The sequence below is a fragment of the Nannobrachium achirus genome (genome assembly GCF_963921795.1).
Source record: "Nannobrachium achirus genome assembly, chromosome: 12".
Lineage (NCBI taxonomy): Eukaryota > Metazoa > Chordata > Actinopteri > Myctophiformes > Myctophidae > Nannobrachium > Nannobrachium achirus.
The window spans coordinates 40,067,513-40,089,073 of record NC_137832.1 but is presented as its reverse complement, the minus strand read 5'-3'; the positions used below and the strand labels follow the sequence as shown (position 1 = coordinate 40,089,073).

The 21,561-nt window shown below is 41.5% G+C and overlaps 1 protein-coding gene across 2 annotated transcripts in view; it reads right to left on the bottom strand.

Annotated features, from left to right (window-relative positions):
• ipo11 (importin 11) overlaps positions 1 to 21,561 on the bottom strand; it is a 219,418-nt gene that overhangs the window by 43,067 nt on the left and 154,790 nt on the right. For both annotated transcript variants that reach the window (XM_080738216.1, XM_080738217.1), the window contains exons 27-29: positions 17,494 to 17,615; positions 14,340 to 14,435; positions 11,713 to 11,797 (exon numbers count right to left, since the gene is read on the bottom strand). In XM_080738216.1, the coding sequence (XP_080594342.1) occupies positions 11,713 to 11,797; positions 14,340 to 14,435; positions 17,494 to 17,615 (303 nt within the window). The remainder of the gene's footprint in view (positions 1 to 11,712; positions 11,798 to 14,339; positions 14,436 to 17,493; positions 17,616 to 21,561) is intronic.

The window sequence follows — 21,561 nt, the reverse complement described above, 5'->3', positions numbered from 1 at the left end:
GTTGTGACACAAGGCTGTGTTCAAGGTCTGCTGCTGCCAGCAAAGTGCTTAAAGGACCATTTCACCTCTGGGACAACCAGATCTTATTTTATTGTTTGGGACACGATCAACACAATCCTAAGTTATTTTTTGTGTTCAATCTGTGTTTTTAGATATTTTAGTATTTCAGCATGCTACAAAGCATCATATGATGCATTTTGCTTCATTTGATGCATTAGATGATGCAATATCATGCTACAAAGCATCATGTTATATCATATGATGCTTTGTAGCATGCTAAAATACTAAAATATCTAAAAACACAGATTGAACACAAAAAATAAAGTCGTTGATCGTGTCCCAAACAACAATAAAATAAGATCTGGTTGTCCCAGAGGTGAAGTGGTCCTTTAAGCTGTATGACGCTATCAAGCTGTACTTGATGTCTTGAGTGAGTATAGTGAGATGGCAGAGGGACACACACGATAACACATAGTTGTCTCCAAAACAAACAAAGATGTTTGTTTTCCTTCTCATCCTTTGCAAACCTGTTTAGTGTTTCTGATTGCGCAACCAAAGGCCTGCTGTCTACCAACATAACTGTGTAGATTTACTAGACAGTCTCAAATAATCTCTGTCAGATATAAGGTCGAATTACGACTGCCGTCAAGGATACCTGAGCATCCTGGCCAAAACATATGAAAAGCAATAATTAATGATAATGCCATTGAAAAGTGGGAAGTAAATCCAGTTACAGTATGCCAGCCAGAAAACATAATGTTCCCGCCCGATTTGAGCTCAGTGCTTTTACTAATTTGCTGGGAAAGCAAATAAGAGTCAGTTGTGACAATGATTTACGTATCATTTTAAAACAGATAGTATAATGCCAACTTGTTGAGTTGAATGCCAGGTTCCAAAATGACTCACTAGACATCGGCTAGTGTATTCATAACAGCTCTCTGTGCTTAATGCAACTGAAATGGCAAAAACCCTCTGGCAGTGTTTAACTTGTTTTTGGTGTAACAGTTAAAGAACAGGAGCTTGCTTCATTTTAGACCCACCTAGTTCTCAAAGAACACAAGGGTACTAAATTTGACACACTATACACTTTGACTTGTGCACAGTTGACATTTTCTCCAGTGTACATTATTTTGAAAGGGCATTAACAACATGCAGTGTTCGTTTGTTGAATGCCTATTTTCCAGTGTAAACAGAGTCAAAACGGCATGCATTAGTACAATGAAAACCTCTCGCCTAAATTGTCTATGACTCCTGGCGTTTGAGAGAGATTTAACTAACCATTTGGACCACCTTGAATGTTAAAGTGCAAGCCTCGTTGTCTCATGGTGTGTAGACTATATGCAGCTTTATGTTAGCAGTGCACTGTTTTTCATTTGTTAACATTGCTTTTGTAATTGCAATTTTGAGAGAGAAAAAAAATGATTATACTTGCATATAGAGAGATTACCAAAGTACTAGAGAACTGGAGCCCTCTCCTGCACCTGCACCTTTCCTCTCTTCATCACTCTTGGCACTCTTCCCCCAAAAGTAGGATTTATCCTCTATATTAATACTTTGTTCAACCTCAATCATGACTCTCTCAGAAATGTCAGCCAAATTGTTGAACATGAGAGAACTCTTGAACGGTAGGTCGTACAAACAAATTGTAATTTCCCCTGGATTCCTTAGATCATGCCGCAACTCCCCATAGAGGCCCTGCCCATTTGTGCCAATACTACATTTTCGGCCATTTGGCATTCTCTTCAAAACACACTACTAATACACACTACTAATTTTTTTTTTACCTTTTCTTTCTTACAATTTAGTCACCAATAAATTCCTCGCATCGCTTGCTACTGCTGTTGTACCCTAGAGGTTCTGTCTTTAGCGCCTTTCAAACGGATGACTATTAACGCGGATGTGCTCGCTTGGATCAGTAGGGATCGCACCGCGGTGGAGACAAACACAACCGCTCCGCGAGTAAACGCCAGGCGATATTTACAAGAGCTGGATGGTTCCAGCTCTTGCCACCTGCAAGGGCATCCATGAACGAGCAGGCACGTGAGAATTTCACGGAACCGCGCCCACTCCGCCCTTCAACTTGTCCGCGAGTCCCTGGCTTTAATCTTCTCGTTCGACATTCCCCGCTGAGAGGTGCTGCCCCAGCCCGTAGGAGTATGTGCATTGACAACGATTGCTTTTCCCGCCTGACTTCCCTCCTCTGAACATGGCCAACTGTGTTCATATAGAAGCTTGGCGAGCCAGATTTACCACTGCACCACTTGTGCACCAACATCTAGTCTTTACATGATCACATTACAAATACTCATCTCTGTTTATGAAGACCGGCTGCTATCAATCAAAACTAAGAAAAACATCAGACATATTTACAAGGCCAGACAAACTATGAATCCATACTTGCATGTCAGACCCATTTCTGATTTCTCAGACCTCCTCCATCATCCGTCACTAGCATGCACTCCCCCTCCATCTTACAAGGTTATGTCATCCGTGCTGTCAGACCCCCCACTCTCACCATCATTCCTGAAATTGTAGGGCTTAGGTAATGTCTAACTTTTTCAAGTGTGTTCTTTGAAAATATGGAAAGGAGAGCACATTTTCAACTGAGAATTTTTTTTGAACTTCTCAGTTGAATTTTTTTTGAATAAATGTTTTGAAACAGGTAAGAAATCTTGTAAGAAATGCTTACCAGTGAGACAGCATGTAATTCTACTAATCTTGAATCATGTTTCTTTAATTAAAATGAATGTCACTATGGATGTCACTAGGCATATAAGTAAGCCTTGCAGAGCCATGAGGCCCATAGGGCAGAAGCCTATCTCCTGTTTCTGTACAAGGTAAATGAGAGGTAAAGACATCCACGCCCCTTTCGCTATCTCGCAATTCCAACCGTCAGATTCGTCGCACCATGGGTGCCAAACTGCAGCCGGAAGTTCGGTGGAAGACTGTGGAGCAGCCTCCCAGCAGCTCATGAAGTTCATGAACAAACATATTTATGAAAAAGGGATTTTTTTTGTGCTGTGTGGATTTTCAATGTGTGCACTGTCATTTTATAGCAGTATCTAAAGAGCAAAAAGTATGTTTCTAAACGAGCCAAGTATCGCGAGACCATCCACCGTTTCCTGTCTGGGAATCAAATCTCGCGATATTTCGGAGACGGAAACGATTATTATTTACTGTTATTATTATTATTTAATGATGCACTATGCCCATCGATTAGCAAGTGATTGTAAAAATACCTTTGATATATTTTCTTTTATATTCCTGAACAGATTATATGACAAAGATCTCAGTCGTTCATAAATAGTGTTTCCCTTCCTTATATTTTAACTTCCTTGTTTCTGTAGCGTGAGGCAGCTTGATGCACATGTACACCCCCTGGACATGACGCTAGTATGTCGCAGGGACTTTCCCCCAAATCCAACCCTTGATGAGTAGTGCCAAGCAGGGAGACACTGGGTCCCGTCCTAGGTATGACCCGGCCATGGATCAAACCCCGACCTCCCTGTCTCAGGGAGGTTCACTAACTACAAGGCTAGAGCAGAATGACAGACTGTCAGAGAATTCAGTGCAAGGCCAAGTGTATGGATACTGTACCTCTTGTGCTCTTCTATACACAGATGGTGGAGGTACCTTTCACTACTTTATTTAAAAAAAACATACGGACAGCACATTTGTTTTTCCTCAGCGATGAACCAATCAACATGTTTTTCTAGTCCCTAATAATGGAGGAGACTGACACAAAGTGTCAGAAATGTTTTGTCTACGTTAATCCCAAAATCCTATTAATGGCCCAGCAGCTGTCACTTTTTCACCTTCGGTTGTGTCAATACATTATAATCTCAACGGAAGTCAATGAGGTTTTGGGCGAACTTTACAATTGATTTTATTACCGTAGTAAGCATTTTCATAAGCACTGTTTTCAATTGGTTCAATCAAAATGGCTCTCTCACACACACACACACACACACACACACACACACACACACACACACACACACACACACACACACACACACACACACACACACACACACACAGAGGAATAGCTAAATAACAAGTGCCTCTCTGGGACTGTTCACCAGTGAAGAGTCGTGAAGAAAACCGCCTGTGGAGCATGAGAAGCATTGTGCTGAGTAATTTCCCATTTAGCCTCTCTGTTCACTCTGTTCATCTTTTATTCAAGATGGCAATCCCCTATAGAGGAAGCTGCAATCTCCTCATCCAACAAGGCAAAACAACACAATCACACAAACATCACCTGCAGCTAGAGATGCGCATTGAACATGCTGCCTGCTAACAGACACCAGTAAGACTCCCTAATCGGGAGATAAGCGACCATCAGGTCACATGTAAAAATCGGCCTGATGGTGGCGCTAAATGGGACAGATCCATGTTGATGACATGACTCTAGACATACTGTGTACCGCTTTGCGTGATTCTAGGGCAAAATCTGTAGGAGCACTGGAGCAGTGTCCAAAAATGTGTTTATAAAAATAAGCCTGATGGTGGCGCTAAAAGGGAACAGATCCATGTTGATGACATGACTGTAGACATACTGTGTACCGCTTTGCGTGATTTTAGGGCAAAATCTGTAGGAGCAGTGTCCAAAAATGTGTTCGAAAAAATCGGCCAGATAGTGGCTTTATATGGGACAGATCCATGTTGATGAGATGAGTGTAGACATACTGTGTACCGATTTGCGTGATTTTAAGGCAAGATTTGTAGGAGCAGTGTCCAAAAATGTGTTTTGCAAGAATCAGCCTCATGGTGGCACTAGAAGAGGGCCATGGGTGGAGGTTGTGGTCTGGCAGCCAAGGAGCGTATGTGCAAAGTTTGGAATGGATAGGTGCAACGGTGGCGGAGATATGAGTAGGGCAAAAGTGTGACGTGTGACAGACAGACTGACAGCCGGTGGAGGTTTTGATAGTAATTGCGACCTGACGGTCGCAATAAAACGTCTTGGATCTTCATCAGGTCATGTGATAATGCACGCCAGTTTTTTCTTTATAGAGGAGTACCCCAAATTGTCAGTTACCCTCCTTGAACTGAAGCCTCTTTAGCCCAGCACCCACCAGTCGATGTGCGTTACTCCAATTCCCTTTATGAAACTAAGTTTCACATAACATAAGCGAATGACAGCACTACTGTCTGCTGTAACATGTTTTGCTTTGTACTTGAGTGTGTTTGAAATACGATTTACAATTTAGGCACTTGGCAAACGCTCTTAATCCAGAGGGAAATACTGTATATTATGTGTTGATTATGTTTATGTATTGTGGGCATCTACATTTCCCTCGTGAAATAAAACCACTAGGGCGTCTCAATAGCCTTATAGTTAGGGCGCATGCCGCATACCACATGGGTACAACAAACAGATCAGCGTGACTCAGGTTCAACTCCCGTGCCAGACAGACCCTTTGTTGTCATTTCCCAACTCTCTATCTTCTTGTCTCTCTCCACTCAATAAAGGCTAACAAATTCCAAACATACCTTAAAACTGTTAGGATCAATAAATGACACCACAACCATACACAGACCTCTATGTGTAGCTGAGGCTAATAAGGAACTATTGAAAATAGGCAATCATTAATTGCCTAGATTTCCCCAGAAGGTGTTGCCGTTTCCCCTCCTGTTGGTTGCAGAAGACATTTCTTGCCATCAAACGCAAGAGGTATTTAAGCGAACTTTACACTTTATGTTAATACTGTAAACATTGTCATAAATACTTTCAGTTGCTAGTTTAAATAATTATTTAAGCTCCCTTTGTGTCCTTTAAAGCAAGTACATTACCAGTAACACTCCCTAATAGGGAGATAAGCGACCGTCGCATGTAACCTCATGGTGGCACTGGAATAGGGGCATGTGAGAAATCGGGGGAGGAGGTTGTGGTTTGTCAGCCAAGGAGTGTGTGTGCAAAGTTTGGCATGGATAGGGGCAACGGTGATCAGAGATAAGAGTAGGGCCAAAAGTGTGACGTGACGGACCGACAGACAGACGGACAGCCGGTGGAGCTTTCCATAGTAACTTAAGTCATTATCAGACCAAAATGTACTCATTATATGTAGCATTTTGCTTATCCCCAAAATGACTGTGTGTCACAAATTGTGTAGCATTTTGAAGCATCTGTAGAAATATGGGGCCTTAAAAATGTATAATAAAATATTAAAGAAATGCATGTCAAAAACAGTACCCCAGGCACACTAATGTGGCTTTGCACCACCAGTGCTTGTTTTCATAATTGATTTGACATTGATATACTGTAGATGAAAGCAAGCCCAACATAAATTAGCAAAATAAAAAGAATGAAATGTACCCACAGTGTGTGAAAATGATGAATATAGCTGTTGTTATGTATTAAAAACCACTTAATCAAACAACTGCTAAATTCCTAGCTCTGTCGGAAATCTTTTAAAATTAATCCATTATGGAGAGTTAATATTATTGCAGGCAGTTTTTTTGCTTAATCTAAATAGCCAGTCATTATGTATTTATGACTCCCAGAGAGGTTCTGGTTATTTCCTACTTGCCCTGTAGGGAAAATACTTCTCAAATCCCATTCCCATTGATTATAGTACTGTATGTGTGTATTCAGCATTCCATATTAAAACTCAGCACTTCTGGAACTAATTAATGTGTTAAGAGAGAGAACTGAAAAGGCATGATTCATCGTAAGCACACCACATTGATACTGTGTGCACCACACAATACCCATACATTTATGTAAAAGAGACAGTATAGCAAAACCACAATGGTCCAAAAAAGCCTAATGATCATTCATGCACATGCATAAATGCAAACACATGAAATTTTAACTTGCACACTAATTTTTATCGTAGTCTAGAGCCTGGCCTACTTATAGGCAGAGAGGTTCCGGCAAGGCAGACAGCTGCAGCCCAATATTAATAGGAGAAATCGAGAAAGAAAAAAATACCACATCCCGACATCCGTGGGATTGGTTAGGTAACTAACTGCCTGACCGGGCAATTCCAGACAGCTTTTTCTTGCCCGTAATTTCTTTGATTTGCCCCGGGCAATTGGGCAACAGTAAATGTTATCCCAGAGACCAGTGGGATGGAGCGATTGGGTTAAATCATATGTGGATGTCTTAACAAGGTTCATCTGAGGGACAAGCCTAAGATGTCTTTGTTGATCACTTTAGTAAATAAAAAGATTGCTATAATTTCCTTCTGTCCATGATGACGCATGGAATTGCGTATATTTGTGTGCATAGCCATAGATAACCTTGCTTGTGACTTGGTTGTCTGATGGTAACACACACAATAACTATTCACTTCCTAAACTGCAATATGTGTAACATGAGTTAACGTTAATGAGTACACCCACAAGTTGAAATTGCAGGACTTTCCCACATGATGATTCAGGACATCCTTCCACAGGGATCATCAATTTATGTATAGCTTCAGTAACTATGTCTTTGGTCAAGTATTCCTGCAAGTACAATAACAAATATGTTGAATAATCATTAAGAGCGGCTTTTATTTTGAAATCCGTGTTTTTTTAAAGGAAGCCTGTTTCTGTTGAAACCAAGCTGCCAAAGCTGCTGCTGCTGAATGATAAGGAAATAAGGACTTACTTATTTATGCTCTTCGCTCCCTATGGGGCATAAGTCATCGATAATGTTCCTCCACCAATCAGTCTTTGGCAACCAGTTGTGCCTCCCCCTATGCAGCAGCCCAGCCTCCACAGTTCTGCGCCAGGTTATCTTAGGTCAGCCTTGTTTCCTTTTCCCGGGTGGTGTCCATCTGAGGGCTACTTTGGGGATCCGCTTTGCGGGCATTCTAAGTACGTGTCCAAGCCATCTCAGGAGACAGAGTTTCATTTCTGTGATCACGTCGCGGCAGCCTGGCTGCCGGGGGGACATAAAGGCCCACGTGGATTAAACTAAAGAGTTTGGCCAAAGTTAATATATTAGGATGTGAAACCCATGAAGCTGTGACTTAAACAATGTAAACACTTTGGAGTGTGTTAAACCTCTGCAGCATTAATTTAATCTGGCTCATGATGGCTAAAGTAACGTTGCGGTAGAGGAGATATGTCCTCACAGAACTGTAGCTCCAGTAAAATGCTACTGTGCAATTATCAGGTACTAAACAATTAGACCATGGCCGGAATCTTTTCTCTATTCTATAGTAACACTAAAGAGTGTTACTTATTTATTTTGTAAATAACTGTATTCATACACACACTCAATTAAAATGATCAGTCTGCCATCATATGTATGCAGTTCTCTTAATGGATTCATTGCTTTTAAATGTGCAGAATATATTCATATGGCTCTGTCACACTTAATTATGTAATGTGTGTAGCCTTCTATTTGCTCTAAAGTCATGTCATCAACATGGATCTGTCCCATTTCCCAGTAAAAATGCAAGTCATTATATTCCCTCCTGATTGGCTACGACTGCCTTCTAAAGTTTGTGTATGCGACGTGACTGTTGCTTATCTCCCGATCAGGGAGTCTTACTGGTATATAGAACAACATTTTAGGGTGCATACTAAGCAACATAACCAGGTGCTCCCCTGAGAACTAGCCCAAAAAGGTATGTGCAGATTGTGCACCTCTGAATATAATAACATTACAAAATGACAGTATGGTCACATATACCACAACAAGCCTGGCCCAAGGATAAATCACATATTGATCATAACTTCTATCAAAAGCATGTTACAATTAATCATGTCATAAATCATATACAACTAGAAGCAGTGCTCTTCCGAGCACAGGTCTCCACCAGGCCACACAAATCGGCCTGTTATAGCGCCACCATTAGGGCCATTTGAAAACTTTGGGGCAGAGGTTCTGAATTGGCATCCAGGGAGTGTGTGTGCTCATTTTGGCAGCGACCGGGCCAACGGCGCCGGAGATTAGCTGTACACAAACTGGGAGGACGAATCGGCCTGTTATAGCGCCACCATGAGGGCCATTTGAAAAATTTGGGGCAGAGGTTCTGAATTGGCATCCAGGGAGTGTGTGTGCTCATTTTGGCAGCGAACGGGCCAACGGCGCCGGAGATTAGCTGTACACAAACTCAGGACGAATGGGCCTGTTATAGCGCCACCATGAGGGCCATTTGAAAAATTTAGGGCAGAGGTTCTAGATTGGCATCCAGGGAATGTGTGTGCTCACTTTGGCAGCGACCGGGCCAACGGTGACTGAGATTAGCTGCACACAAACTGCGAGGACACACACACGGACGGACACACGGACACACGGACGGACGGACGCACGGACGGACGGACGGAGGGGAAAACATACTCTCCCCTCAGCCTTCGGCTGGTGGAGACAATAAGTAATACAGAAAAGCAATCGATCATTCAATAGCCATTCATCTACCGTCTCTCACACAGACTTACATTGCTTGCTCTCTCTCTCTCTCTCTCTCTCTCTCTCTCTCTCTCTCTAGTCTGTGTTAACCTTTGCTGTAAGCTTGAGTGAAAATAGGGAAGAATAACGCACACTCAACGTAGCTCCATTTAGATTTTAATTACCAATGTTTCAGCAAGCTGTCTTCATCAGGGTATCTGAAGACAGCTTCTCACAACGTTGGTAATATAAAATAATCTAATATCTGAATCTTGCTGCCAGTGGTATTATGGGTGCTAGCTAGAGTAACCCAATCTCTGTGTGGGACTTATTTCAGTCATTCATCCAGAGCAGTGGACCTTCAGGTTTCCTTGAGGGGTTTCCAAATGGACCCTTACAGGTCTATAACTCTGAGTGTGTGCAAATGGAACCGAATACAGGTCCATTAGGTTCCATTTGCACACTTTCATTTAGACTTATGGGGGTCCTTTAAATTAAAACGTTTGAGAACCACTGATCTATATTACCTATGAAAAGGTTATAAGGTGATAAAATAGGGAACACTGAATATGTGCCATTAAAACAGGATGGAAGGGGGACTATAAAAATGGGTGCAGTGTAATTTGTAGATGCAATGGTTGCCATTGCATTCAGTAAAAGGCTTGCTGTGCTAATGTGCCGGTGTTCAGTGTGATAAATGAGAAGCGACATCTTCTCTACGAGAAGAGGGGACACACCGCCGAGGCAGATGGAGGCAACTATCCATCAAGAGACAGGGATTGTGTGCAGGAATAAACAGTGTCCTCTGTCAGTTGCCAGCTCTTGACGACGCACATATGCATGCACAGAACCATCGACACAAACGTGAACTCTCTAACCAAAATGAAGGGAGCCAAATTGGAGCCAATTATTGAAATACTTTACATGTAAGCACATTATGTGAAAGCACGCACGCACGCACGCACGCACGCACAATGTAAAATTAACATTGCAGAATGTCTTCATTAGAACACAAAGGCAGATTCAAAAAGTATACACTCACTGCCTTTCCACTCCATGTCTGGACACCTGCAGGTAACAAATGCACACGCATGCATGCATGCATGCACGCACGCACACATTAGAGTAGGAATCCATTAGATGGGTCCCCTGCTCAGACCCAGCCCTGATCCCTGATTACCCTATAATGACTTGCAGCATGATGCCACCATGCACTACAGAGGGGGTCCACTCATAATTCTGATAGAGGGGGAGAGAGACAAAGTGGGGAAAGGGATGCATGGATTAGGGCTGCGCGATATGACTTCAAATCAATTTAAAAAAAATCATATTGATAACAATTAATGAACATTTTAAACAAGCAGATCTACAATCTAACTTTGCTACTGACCACGTAGATCTATTTTCTTATATAATACATTAAATTTACATTAAATACATTAAATCATATATTAACAACCTGCTTCTTGGTTATTTGATTAACGCACATGTGCAAGATCAAGTCGGATATTGGAAGAGCAGAAAAAGAGTATCCCAAAGATCCTAACAGGCCTTCTATACTGTAGAAGTACCCCCGAGAGCATCACTGCTTGGTATGGCAACTGAACAGACCTCAACAGCAAAGCAATACAGTGCTTCCATCCATTCCGGACATACATTATAAAGCAGATTTTTGTTCAGCAAGATCCTAGCCATTCCAACCACAGACTATTACAGTTACTGGTGACTTCAGGCAATAAGGCAATAAATACTTCCTCCGGACAAGGAGGGAAGTATTCCTTATAAATGAACAAGCCAGAAAAAAGAAAAGGAAACAAGCTTGGGAGATCCTGATACCGCCCTCCCAACCCCATGGGGTTAGAGACAGCCTATGCAATAAGTAATGCCAAGGACACGGGCACAGGCAATTGTTTATAATTTAGGTGAAAGAAACTTGCACACAGAATATTTTGAGTGCTAGGACTAACAGTCCTTTGAGGGGAGGGGCAGTGAAGTAAAAACAATAGACAGAAAGAAATAACACAGACAGACAGACGGACGAAAGACAGAAAGAAAGAAAGAAGGCGGTACAATACATGTCTTTAAATTGGGAAATGTGTTGCACTGTATCCTGTTTAATTAATGTAATTGGTTGGTAGCTACGTTGCAATCGGCTGCAGATGTTAGTATGTTGTGCTACATACATACAGCCTCCAAAGAATGTCACATTTATAATCCCTATTTTGATACATACGAGAGTAAGAATTTAGAAAAAGTTGCAAAACATTAACTGATGTAAACTGCCACCCCCATACCCCCATGGGGGTGGCAGTTAAAAAAAGTGGGTTAATGATTTGCAATAAAGATTTGCCCTGATGTGTATTGAAGGCATTCATTTGACTCACCAATTTCTTCCTCTTGTCCTGTTCTGTCGGTGGCTCCTCATCATCGCTCAGCTTGGGTTCCTCAAAATGGCTTATCAGCATGCAGCTGCAAGCACAAAAATCAAAATATTCAAGCCTACATACATACGTACGCAAAAATGCGCACACACACAACAGGTGTGTCTCCCATTAAAGGAGAACAATCTTTTTTTTTTTTTTTATCTCGATTTTGAGCGGTGGGATTTTACGCTAAATCACTTATTTGTATCGCTCGACAATTAATTTTTCTTGTTTACATCTGTCCTTCTTAATGGCGGAGTTGGAGCCGGTCAGAGCTTATTAAAAAGAAATACAGTTTTCTATAAAATATATGGTACAGTACAGTGGTGCTCAAACCTTTTCGTGTAAAGGACCCCCAAAATTGATATTCATTTTGCTGTCAACCCGCATGTCTAAATATTTTGTTCCAGCGACGCCCAGAAGCAAATATTTGAGTTGAAAATGTTAGCCTTAAAAGTATATATGTATATATTCAAATTGTCACGATTTTTGAGCTTGCAAAGCATGCAAATAGGCAAAGTATAACATTACAGATGCTTTCCCGTTTTGATTTAGTTAAATCTGTGCACCACACACTGGCAATTTTGCATGCAGTTTTCCAGATGTTCGGTTCATCTGCATGCACAAACCTGTGTGCTAGTTACTATGTCTGTCTGAGCTCAAAGCACAAATGCAAAGCCAAAGACCCAACAAAACGATCTGTAGCCTATGTGTGACGAGTATTGAGTGTGCATAGTGTACATGTACACAACATATCTGCTACAAAGATAAATTAGCCTTGCCTAAATTGTATGGCTAAAAGCAGAAAAAGTGCCAGCCCATGTTTTAATATTAATATCTCAGATTCATATAGCACTTTTTAAGTGCCGTACCCAAAGACACTTTACATGGGGGAGGGAGGAAACTAAAATAAATAAATATAATAAGTTATGTCAATAGAGTCAAATCAATACAGAACAGTAGAACAGTAAGACAAGGGGTGAGCAGTTGGGGAAACCAGTATTAAAGAGGTGGGTTTTGAGAGCGGTTTTGAAGGATAGAGTGGAGGCTATATTAAATGGTTGGAGAGTGCATTCCACAGGGAGTTTCTTTTTCTCACTCTCAATCACACAGACAGAACAAGAATGAATTTTGAGGATAACATCCATTTTTACCCAGTATGCCTCATACACGCAATAGAGGATCATTAGTCATCAGGGGAGTAAAACTCATCTAAAAACTCTGCACAATGCCACACTAAAATGGATTCACATAAAACTTGTTCACATAAACATATCCGTTGGCAATGTATGAGTAACTATATGCAAATGCCCTTATATATGCAATAACACACAAGTTACAGGATGCCTGATGATACAAAAATAACAAATAAAAATAAAGACAAAATTGACAAATGAGCGAGTCACACTTGCAAATATCTCTGTATCTGTCAGTCCTTGTCCCTATTCGAGCGGTGCTAACCATTTCGTCCTTATGCTCGTAGAGACCATATATAGAGATCCATGATGTCATCAATACTAAGCCCATTATCTCGGAATTCCCATATGGACATACAGTGTCTCATGTCAGAAGAAATCCATAATGTTCCAGGACTTGGCTGAGAAGATTACAGCAGTATGCTACATATTCCATTGTTTTTACAAACAGTAAAGAAAAAAGAATCGACAAATATTTTAGACTGCGGTAAAAAATAAAATACAAGGAACACATGCTTAATTATGTTTACACTCCCTCTCTTGATCTGCATCATACTGGATGACTGTACTGTATATAGGGTGTATACATTTGTATATTCCAGTTCTAATGCCCGGTAAGGATCAGAACAGAAAATTACAAAAGTGCTCTTGCTTCTTGCTTTTTATTCTGCTTTACACAGAGACACAACAGTGATTGAAAATTCTGTAGAGTGCATGCTACTGTAGGTGGTGGTCTGACTGTAGGTGGTGGTGTGACGCGGTTATATCTGCCAATATCAACAAACGTCAAAACTCAAAATGTGACAACACTGCTCATAAGAACGTACAGTACATGCAAATAAACTTGCAGACAAATATCTTGTGTGAATGGCGATGCCCCAGTACGGGTAACCACGTGGTTTGAATGGGTCAAGTGTGGGTTGAACCTGTGTTATTTGTTTGTGAAATGTATACGAGACAAGCTTGGACAAAGCGGTGTCGAAGATTGGGTGGGACGGCATGTGTTACAGTTGCGGCCATGTCTCATCCCAAAGTGAGACAGTGTCCTCTGTGCCATTTCACACACCATTACTCCGTCAAATTGTCAGAGCCGGCAAAATCTGTCCTGTCAAACTCAACCACTCAACCTGACTGACCTGTCTCCACCTGCGATCACGATGTTCTCCATTTGAGTTTTGATGATTTTCACCTCCTCTGCTGCTCATCTTCTAATGGCATCACTTTCAACTTTCAATACAGATATTCCAGCTGGCCTAGTTGTGCTTTGTTTGTTTATTTGCTTGATTGTTAGTGTTACTCTCAAACACTTGTCTGATGCAGGTGTTGAAATGGCTGATGTCTGTTACATCTTTCTTCAACTGGAGTTTGGAATGAACAACATGCTGGACTTACTCTTTAAAGGTGCTTGAGTCTGTGTCTTCTGTCATCACGTCATGTAACGCCTCCACACAGATGTTGATGATACCACAGAATTTGTCCTGGATCACACTGACAAGACAGATAACATGTATCTGTTACAAGCTGGATTAGATTACAATTCACTTAATTGATCCCTGGGGAGAAAAATCAAGAGTTTTGGTAGTCAAGATAATACTGAACATACATTAGGTTCATAAAAAAACAAATGTGAAAATGTGCACAGGATAGATGGTTCAGGTTAAAAAAGAAAAACATATCATTGAAAGTGTGAGTGTTTTAAGTGAGAAGGAGACAGAGAGCTACAAAAAGCTTGAGAAAGGAATGTGTGACCATAGCGAAATTCTATGACCATGAGCCAAATTCATGTCAAATTCATGGCTGTGCACGAGCTAACGCATGAGTGCATACTCCCACAGTGGTCAATGCCTTTGTTCTTTCTACCTGTCTCAGGAGCATAATTATCCTATATTAAATTTGCCTAGTGGTTATCTGCAAAGGGGTGGATTTTGGGTGTTATCGTTTCCGTCTTATTCTTTGTGTTATTCTTTTTCTCTGCTACATTGTAACTATGTTCTTGCAGACCACCTGTCCAGTTTACGACACATTTAGCCAAAATAATCATTTGTGCATTGCCTGTGCCTTTGGATCGTGTACTTTTAATTGTTCAGTAAACATTTGTATATGTTGTATTGAACCACTCTATCCTTCATGTACTTTCAGCCACAGTGGATGCCTTACGGCACTTTGCTGCCTCCCACAGATCGGGAATATAACATAGTTGAACTCAAACTGTGCATTACAGCTGCTGAGTTGCCACTGACACACATCATGGCCACTGACACATACTGTAAACGTATAAAGGACTTTCATTTATGCCCCGTGTCCACACACACTGCGTTTTATGGGTCACCACTCACCACTCATTTCCGGGATTGCCTGGACGTCACCTGACTAGGGATGGGACGATAAGCAATATTAACGTTTATCGTGATAAAAACACACTCTCGATAATCGTATCGTGGAGATTTAATTTATCGTGATGCATATCCGGGTACCACTTAAACCCTTTATTGGTAAAACACACTTGTATACATACTTGATTGTCTTTTTTCACTCTCTACCAAATCTCTTTGCCAATCTCTTTTTGGCAAATGTTCCGCCTCAGGATAATGGATGTTGGGGATATTTTGAATATCGCGATAATATCGTAAATTGCGATTTCTTTGGTCACAAATTCTCACAATAATCAGGATATGAAATGTTCATATCGACCCATCCCTACACCTGACACGTCGATGCCGTAACCAGAAACAAAAAAAATATGGAAATAAATCACATCATTGATGTGATGGACACGAGAGCCTATATCTTCCAAATGGATGGTCACGTATGGACAGTGACACCCATGTGCGTCATTTGAGGGCTCCCGTGAGCGGATCGGAGTGACGCAGAATATTCTATGATTTTATTAGTGGTTAGTGAAAAACAAGCTGGCAGCCTAGACCAAAGAGATGTTATAATTCTGGCAGCCAATGAGTCGAGATGATGCGTGGTAACACAGAGTTTAATAATCAAAGGCACGCCTACCATTTTCAGTCATGCATCGCCACAATTTTCCTGTTAATTCCCAGAGAATGTAACACGCACCGCTGAGCACCTCTGCTCTGCCCACCAATCTCCTGATAATACCCCTGCCGACCTGGAAGCCATGGCAACCACTGCGTGTGTGTCATATTAAAGATTCCTTATTGCGTGGGAGGACGCGCATGTCAATCCCAATTCCATCCAGCTTCTCCTCCCATTACTATCTAATGGGTAAGTACCCCTCAGTTAATCTCCACAGAGACATAGATTACATGGAACTTCTCATCAGATTCAACTTATGCTCGTGTTACGTTAAGTGCACATGACCAGTGACAAGAGATATTCCTTTGTGCTGGCAAAGCCAACATTTTCCGTCACCAGATGCTGTGACTGGCTCAAACTGTAGAAACTATAGAAAAAAGGAAAGAAAAGAAGAGAAAACAGCCACTTCTAAGTCCATTCCCCCTCTCTAATGCCCCTGTCAGAAAGAATACTGAAAAACAAGCCATTACTTTTTATATCTGGCACACAAGAAGGATGTTCTTACAGTTCTTTACGTTATGGCTTCCTAATGTCCTCACTCCCTCAACGTGAAACATCAAATGACAAAGGCCATTTGTTCCTGGTTGTCTAATACAATAAAAGAAAGAAAGAAAGAAAGTCTTCTTTTGAAATAATGGTAGATGTTCCTCAGTAATGGCACGTGGTGGCCTGTCTGAGGATATGTGAAGTCAATCCAAGATTTAGCTAAGCACACTTACTGTATGTGATCATCAGTTACACATACAAGAAGACGTGGTTCCAACTTTGAAGCTTTAATGTGTTATTCATAATTTGTCTCCCACAGCAGTGCACATTTATCTTCTTTCCTTGCCAGGAAAGACATGTTGGTGTTGTAAATATGCTAATGTGTCATGTAATCATCATGCCATCAAAAGATTAAATGGGAGACGCATGTAAAGTGGATTGTATTTTTCACGTGGATCATTAGGCAGTGAGTGACACAGACAGAGAGAGAGAGAGAGAGAGAGAGAGAGAGAGAGAGAGAGAGAGAGAGAGAGAGAGAGAACACTCACAGCGTGTTACTACGCAACAGCTTGTGAGCTTGTAAATCAGCAATTTTCGGCTAAGAGGTTTGGTGAAGAAGTAAATAACACCAGTGGACCTACTATCAAAAGTGTAGCAATAGCATCTCATAGCTTGGGCTACTCCGTCAAATAAGTCTATAGGGTTTAAGTCTTTCACTTTCACAGGACTGTGTGTGTTTTGTGACACACGTAGTGGCATGAGCTGTGAATGTTTTCCTTTGTAGAGACAGACATATATGTGTACCTGCATGTACATACAGACAAACCCTATTCTAGATGGCTAAGATTGAAAAGTGCAAAAATATACTGTAAAGGTCACTCATAAAGGTCCCTCACTTTCCATCTATAACCTTGAGGCAACCGCAGTGGTTGTCATGCAGTGGTTGTCATGCCTATACCACGCCCCCACCTACTGTATATACCAGGCCCTCCTAGACATTAAAAGTAGACATTACCTGTTGTCAGATGGTAGGAGGGAGAGGAGGGCCAGAGAAGACAGCTTCCTCCTCTCCGGCTGGGTGATGTTGTCCATGCGGTCCACCCACATCTCTATCACGGCACCTAACAACTGGTCCACCTGGAACAGCCAGGGAGGTGTGTGGGGTTTGAAGTCGGAGAGTGAAAGCGGGGACAAGAGAGAAAGTAAGGGACGAACAGTGGGGCAGAGGAGAGTGAAGGGGATAAGAGGAGAGCAACGGAGAGAGAGAGAGAGAGAATCGTTAACAGAGACAGTAGCTGTGGAATGGTAAATCAGTAAACTAATGGCTGACAGTGGACTCGTAACTTAACACTCGCAATGTTGTGGGAACGCCAGGTTCCCCAAACACGTGTTTTACAGTTTACTAACTGTGCTAAGCATGGCCAAAGTGTGCCTGTGAGAGGGCTTAATGATGTAGGTATTATATAATTGTAATGGCGAGAAACCACAATGACCAATGATTCAATAAACAAAAAGCTACTCCAAATTCATGTCTGATGATGTTATTTAACTACTGCTGGACAGTCATGGTGAGACAAAACATTTTAAAATCCATATCCACATAGAAGACTACAGTCACTGCCACCCATAGAGACTCACATGGTTGATTATAGGCTATTCAAGTAATAGCTATGAAAGCACTCGGCTCTGAGCTCAACAATATCCACACTCTCTGATAACTATCTGTCATTACAGAAAAACAGAATCCGTTTTTTTGGGGTCTAAAGTCAGCCTCAGTCTGAAGACTTTACGATCACAGTTATCCCTGCTGAGCACCGAGCCCTTCTACCTTTAACTGGCTGAAGCGTGTTGGACTCTTTGTACTTGTCAAACTACTTCACTAGAGTGAGTGATGCCCATGAGGAGATCATCTGACCTTGATCTCCCCAAATTTGGCTACTATACAACTATTCTACGCTGCCACCAAAATGTGGAATGACATACCGAAAGACAGAGGTTCTCGACTTCCTACCCAAATACAAAACTAACATCTTGATAGGAGAATCCTCTGCCCACCACCTGTAACGGACCCAGGAGGAAAGCTTTTATTCTGAAATGTCTGTCTGAAAAACCAGAAGCGCACTACCGCATTGTAGCAAAAGGACGGCTGATAGCCAGCCAGCGTCAGCTGTGGGGAAGAAATGTTCGTTGCGGTCGCCGGTCGGAGTGACGGAGAACTTTAAAGATTAAACTGGAAACGGGACGGACACGCCACTGGAAGAGAGTCCAGTTTTGAAAGTTTAGCACCTAGCTGGAGAGGGAACAAGGTGAACATTACTTTTATAGTTGGTTTATAATGTTATTGTGGGATTTTATTGTTGGGGTTGTACTTTCTACGTATTTGTGGGTTTGATATAATATGTGTTTTTTTTTATTGGTTAATGTGGACAGGTGTTGGTTTATTATTGCCTATATTGATTAGGCCCTATGTGTTTTATGCCTTGTTTTTATTTTCACGTTCATAATAAAGATACATCACATCATCTGTCGGACGTCACCGTTATTCCAGCTGGGGTTGCTACACTACCCGCACCCCTTTTTCTGTTATCCTTTTGTTTTAACATACTCTCATACTATTCCTGAAGAAGATCCAAACGGATCGAAACGTTGAAGCAATAAAACAGAGCTGAGTATACCCGTGTTGCGAACTCTATTATTCTCATCCTTTTAACATAACCAGACGTGGATCAGCACTCAGCAAAGCACCTCAAGACATATTTTTAATTCTCAATGGTAATGGTTATATTAAGCCCAATCTATCATTTGTATATGTTCCCCATTGTGCTGTCTGTTAAATAAACCGACCTTATCCACAACTTGTGACAGTAAGGCAGAAATAGCTTCTAAAGGATGTGTCATACACTGATATCTGAAAATAGGCGAAGATAAGCATAAATGTCTTCAAATATCTGTTATCTCAAACCTCTTTAAACATTTTAAAATGCTGACGAAGGCCAGAAGGGTTGATGACTGTGACTTGCTGACACACTGACGACTGCTTACAAATTCTTTGGGGAGTGTGAACGCTCCTTTGATGATCTTAAGTAGAACTATTTTGTGATCCTAAAACTGCTGTTTGTTATATTCAGCGGAATCAACATGTGTGTGAACTTGTGTAATAGTAAAAAAAGTGAAAGGTAATCAAATAAAAATATTTTTGGCATGTCACAATCCGTGGATTTTTGAAACTCTGGTAACATAGTCATCAGTATGGGTTTATTCATACACACATAAGTGTATGTGGTACTATAGTAATATAGGTCTTAGCTTGCATTTTTTCCCAAATTAATTTGCAAGCCCTCTAATGTTTAATGTACTGTATGTCTTTAAATATACATTATGTATGTTTTTCAACTTAAACTCCAGGAACCCTAACAAAATGAACAAATAAACAAATGTTGCAGCTTAGAGTGCCAATGATTGGCAAAGCTTGCACCTAACCCAGGGGTGCCCACACTTTTTTGACTTGAGGGCTACTTTTAAAATGACCTGCTCGACATGATCTAACCTCCCCAATAAAGAGGTACCTGAGGTGGCTTTGGAATAGCGGCACTGTTTGTTGTTTTTGGGGTTATTTGTAATGCCTAATGACTCTTGAAAACAAAGCATTTCATTGGGTGGTTTGCTTACTTTAGAAGCCATGAAGGGAGCTGACAGGCCCCTTTTTATGTCAATCAATCAGTCACCTTAATTCAAGTGACAGATGCGACATAATTGTTCATAAATATTTTTCTTTACATTTTAATTATATATTTTTAGGGTCATGTGGTCTACCTGCACAGCCTTTGTGATCTACTGGTAGATCACGATCTACCTTTTGGGCAGCCCTGACCTAAACGAATACGCCGTCTTGAAATAATATACATGTGGAGTTGTTGAATGAGCATGTGAGATTTGAAGATACGATTTAAAGGTAGGGTAAGTGATTTCATTTAATTCAAATAATAACAAAATGGGTATATGTTCTGATAGTACTAGTTACTATAGAGCGTTTGGTCCATATTTGGACTTCAGAGTTATCCCCATGTGAGGAGAAAAGAGCAGTTTCAGTTTTGGTGGAGGAGACAAGTTTTCCTCCAATCAGGATAGAGTGTGGCCTTCCTCCAATCATGGCCGAGTGGTGGCGGGCCTTATGCACACCAAAGCCTGCCCCCTCTTGATCATAATTGAGATATACTATACGTACATTTGTACATACACAGATTTCACACATTTATTGTAAGACATGTCCAAACAGTCACTCACTGTTGCAGAAACCATTGATTACTGAAAACAGCCTACTGAATTAGCCTGATTTCAGAGCTGAGCTTGAGTCTGACATTGTCCCATTGACAAGAGATTTCAAAGGGGAGGGGATTTGAAATTTGAAATTCCCAATCACAAGAGATCTGGTGGGAGGGGTTGTGTTTGACTCGTGTGTACACAAAAACATTCCTCCCTCCCCCTCCCCTCTATGACAGGCATCAAACAGGTCGTTGTCTTTGATGCTAAAGAGGTGTGCACAACCCCCCTGTGAAGTTCAAAGGAGCAATTAAGAGCTTTGGCTGAGATCCCCCTCCCTCCACTGTTTCTGTTGATTTTCAAAAGTTAGACCCACCCCCTCCTCCGTCTTGAATTGATTTCATTGGCTTTCATCGCTCAGAGAGTGGGCGGGTCTATGGGCGCTGGAGCCAGGCAACTATTGAATGGCACCTCAACAAACTACAATATGTACAAAACTCCACTGACCATCTTCTCACCAGTACACACTCCAGAGACCACATCACACCAGTTCTCTATGATCTTCACCTTCTCCTGGGCCAAACACAGAAATTCTACTCATACCGCAAGGCCCTCAACAGCCTAGCTTCCCCCAACTCTCTGAGCTCTTCCACCATCATCATCACGCTGATGCTAACCACCGAACCTGGGGTGAGATTTTCTCATTTACCGCCCCCACTTTCTGGAGCACTCTCTCAACCCACATCAAAGCAGCCCCACTGTATTGCATGTATCCAAAAGGCACCCCGGTACAGTTAAGACCCGCCAGCGGAAGCTTGTGATT